The following is a 2,939-nucleotide window of genomic DNA, read 5'->3' on the forward strand; positions in this document are numbered from 1 at the left end:
GTTACTCTATTACACCATACAGCAGAAGGGCCTGCTTTGTGTGGTGGCATTTTTTGGTTTTGTGTTTGTTTTTGGTCTTGGGGTTTTATTTTAGGTTGGTTTTGGGTTTTTTGGGGGGGGGTTGTAACCTGACAAATGGTTGCTTTAATGATAAAACTTAAAGAGAGCACAGATTAATATGTTCAAATTGTCTCTGAATTCAGATGTATTATCTGAGTGAAACTGGATCAAACAGCAAGCTGATAACTCTTATTTTAGCCAGCCCAAAATTGAAATTCTGATGACCCAGTTATTCTAAGACTGCTGCCAGTGCCTGGGTGGCAAACAATGTTCTATACCAAATACGTCTTTTTTTTGTTTTAAATGTATTTCTGACTTTGAGAGCCTTAATACATTTTTTCAAGAATAAAAAAGTTCACTTTCTGTCCTACTATTCATGAAACCCACCAGAGGGTCCAACTGTGGGTCTTTTCTGACTTGATGGTAAACAACAATAATTCTTGAACCAGAACTGTAAACCATCAGTACATGTTAAGTCATTTCATAGACTCTACTAGATTTATTATAAAATGAGTATTCTGAGTAATTGTATGATTTATTGGGGAAGTTGCAGAATGTTTCACGGAAGCAATTTTTCAAATTTGTAACTAGAGAACAATTTTTGAAGGAATTGAGTTTGTGGGTTTTGACTTTGAGGGGGAAAATAACTTAAATGGTTTTCTTAATTTTTCTTGAAGGATGGATCTTCGGTTAAGGAAGTTGAAGCCTACCACCATACGCGTGCTTTAAGGTCTTTGAGAAAAAATGCACAGACTTCTTCAGATTCTAGTTTTGATAAGAATATGGAAATAATGGACAAACTTTCTAACGGCAGGCATTTTACAAGGTAATAATATGATTAAACTCTTAATTAAAAAAGATTTAAAGTAATAATTTAGAATTTACTTGTAATTTTTTTATATGCATACTCATGTTTATTGCTGTATTGTTCACAATAGCGAAGAGATGGAAACAACCCAAGTACCCATCAACAAAAGAATGGAGAGAGAAGCTGTGATATATTCACACAATGGAATACTGCATTGAAAAAGAAGGAACTCATGAAATATAGATGTCCCTTTATAAGGAAAAGTAACTTGTATAGAAAAAAAGATACACTAGAGAAAAAAGAAAACTTTCTTTTGATTTTGTTGTTAGGTGCCATGCTGTTGACTATACTTATAGCAGCCCTATAAACAATAGATTTGAAATTTTCTGTCTTCTGTATCAACCTCATAATCTCTGTTATACTTAAGTCCACTGATACAGTAACTGTCTGTCAATCTTATTGAGGGTCTTTTTCTCCTTTGCTCATTGTAATTTTTAATGTAGAGACCAGTTACCAAGATTTCAGGGGTTTTTCAGTGTTTTGGGTAAGGATTTTAGAAGTTTTTTTCTATGTAATTTCTTTGGAATGAACTTGCCACAAATTGAAGGTTATTGAATTAGAAATTAATATCACGCTGATTTGCTTTTATTTTTATGTTCAGAGACTGTATTTCTGACAGGGTTGTTTGATTGATAGAGGATCAGTTTTCTTATGTATTTGAGTAGAATTTGGGGAATGGTAAGGGAGCTGTGCTATATGGCTTTAATCTATACAAAGCCTCAATTCAAGGCAGTTGTTTTATTTCTTATTGCTTAAGATCAAGTTTTTCATTAGTCATGAGTCTACCCCAAAGCAGTCTGAACAAAGAAAGCAGAGCTTGATAATTAATCTTTTTACAATGTGTGCCCTTATACATAACTTTCATTTACTTTCTCAGGAATTCTGGGTTGTTGTGGTGGTGGTGGTGGTGGTGGTGTGCCGTTGAGTCGGTAGATTCCATATTTCATTTAATACACGAGGAATAAATAGTTTGACTCAATTGAGGGAGTTGAAATTTCTTTGGGTAAAAGCAGAGTTTAAATCTAAGCTCAGTTTGATTAGCTCAAAACTTGGGTGTTTTTTTATCTGAGTAGCCCTTAAACAAATCTCTTACGTAACATGTTCTTTATAGCAAGTTTTTCAGATCAGTGATGGTTAGCCCTTTTTGTTTTGAACTTCTGGTCTTGTTAGTTATTTATGAGTCTTTTTTAAAAAAAACATACCTCAAAATTTGCATCTCACCCATTATTTATTTATTGAAACACATTATTTGAAGCTATAAAAATGAAACATAGCAATTGAACCATACTCTTTGAAATTATAAAGATGAAAAAGCTCTGATAGTTAAACTGTGGTGGACTATCAGTTATAAATCATTTCTCAACCATATTCCAGGGCTGTTTTGACTGCATACAACAACATAAACATCTCAAGTTCAGAGATTTTAAAATAATGAGTAAATTGTCAACTTTTAGAATCATTGAAATTGCTTATAAGCCCTGAAACTAAAAGTCTTTGAGTTTATTTTTGAGGTCTATGACAATTTTGAAATTGTTTCGTAATCTGAGAAGGAAAAGAAACGTGATTTCTGTTATCTAAATAACTCCTTTGAGTCAAGAGTGACTCGATGGCACATAACTGTGAAAGTTAGCGATCTGGAGCATTTCTTTGTATGTCTGTTGGCCATCTGACTGTTCTCTGTGGTGAAAGGTCTGCTTCTGCCCACTTTTTATTGAATTGTTTGATTTTTTTCTTATTGAGAGGTTAGAGTTTTAAATAAATTTTAGAGATAAATCCTTTAAAAAAACAAACAAACAACAAACCCCTGTGTACAGAATTGTCATTACATTTTAGGGCCTACATTTATTATGTCTATAAAGTTCTGAAATAATTACTGAGATCCAATATACAGACCATAAAAGTCATAGTCTTGCATGGTACTGGTACAATGACAGACACATAGATCAATGGAATCGAATTGAGAATCCAGAGATCAACCCATCTATCTATGGTCAACTGATCTTTGACAAGG

At 33.2% G+C, this 2,939-nt stretch overlaps 1 protein-coding gene across 1 annotated transcript in view; it reads left to right on the forward strand.

Annotated features, from left to right (window-relative positions):
- ATAD2 (ATPase family, AAA domain containing 2) overlaps window positions 1–2,939 on the forward strand; it is a 67,208-nt gene that overhangs the window by 10,965 nt on the left and 53,304 nt on the right. Inside the window, exon 2 of the mRNA XM_006879467.1 lies at window positions 738–886. Coding sequence (XP_006879529.1) covers window positions 738–886 — 149 coding nt within the window. The remainder of the gene's footprint in view (window positions 1–737; window positions 887–2,939) is intronic.

Source organism: Elephantulus edwardii, unplaced genomic scaffold (assembly GCF_000299155.1).
Source record: "Elephantulus edwardii isolate Elephantulus edwardi_28Jun2011 unplaced genomic scaffold, EleEdw1.0 scaffold00003, whole genome shotgun sequence".
Classification (NCBI taxonomy): Eukaryota; Metazoa; Chordata; class Mammalia; order Macroscelidea; family Macroscelididae; genus Elephantulus; species Elephantulus edwardii.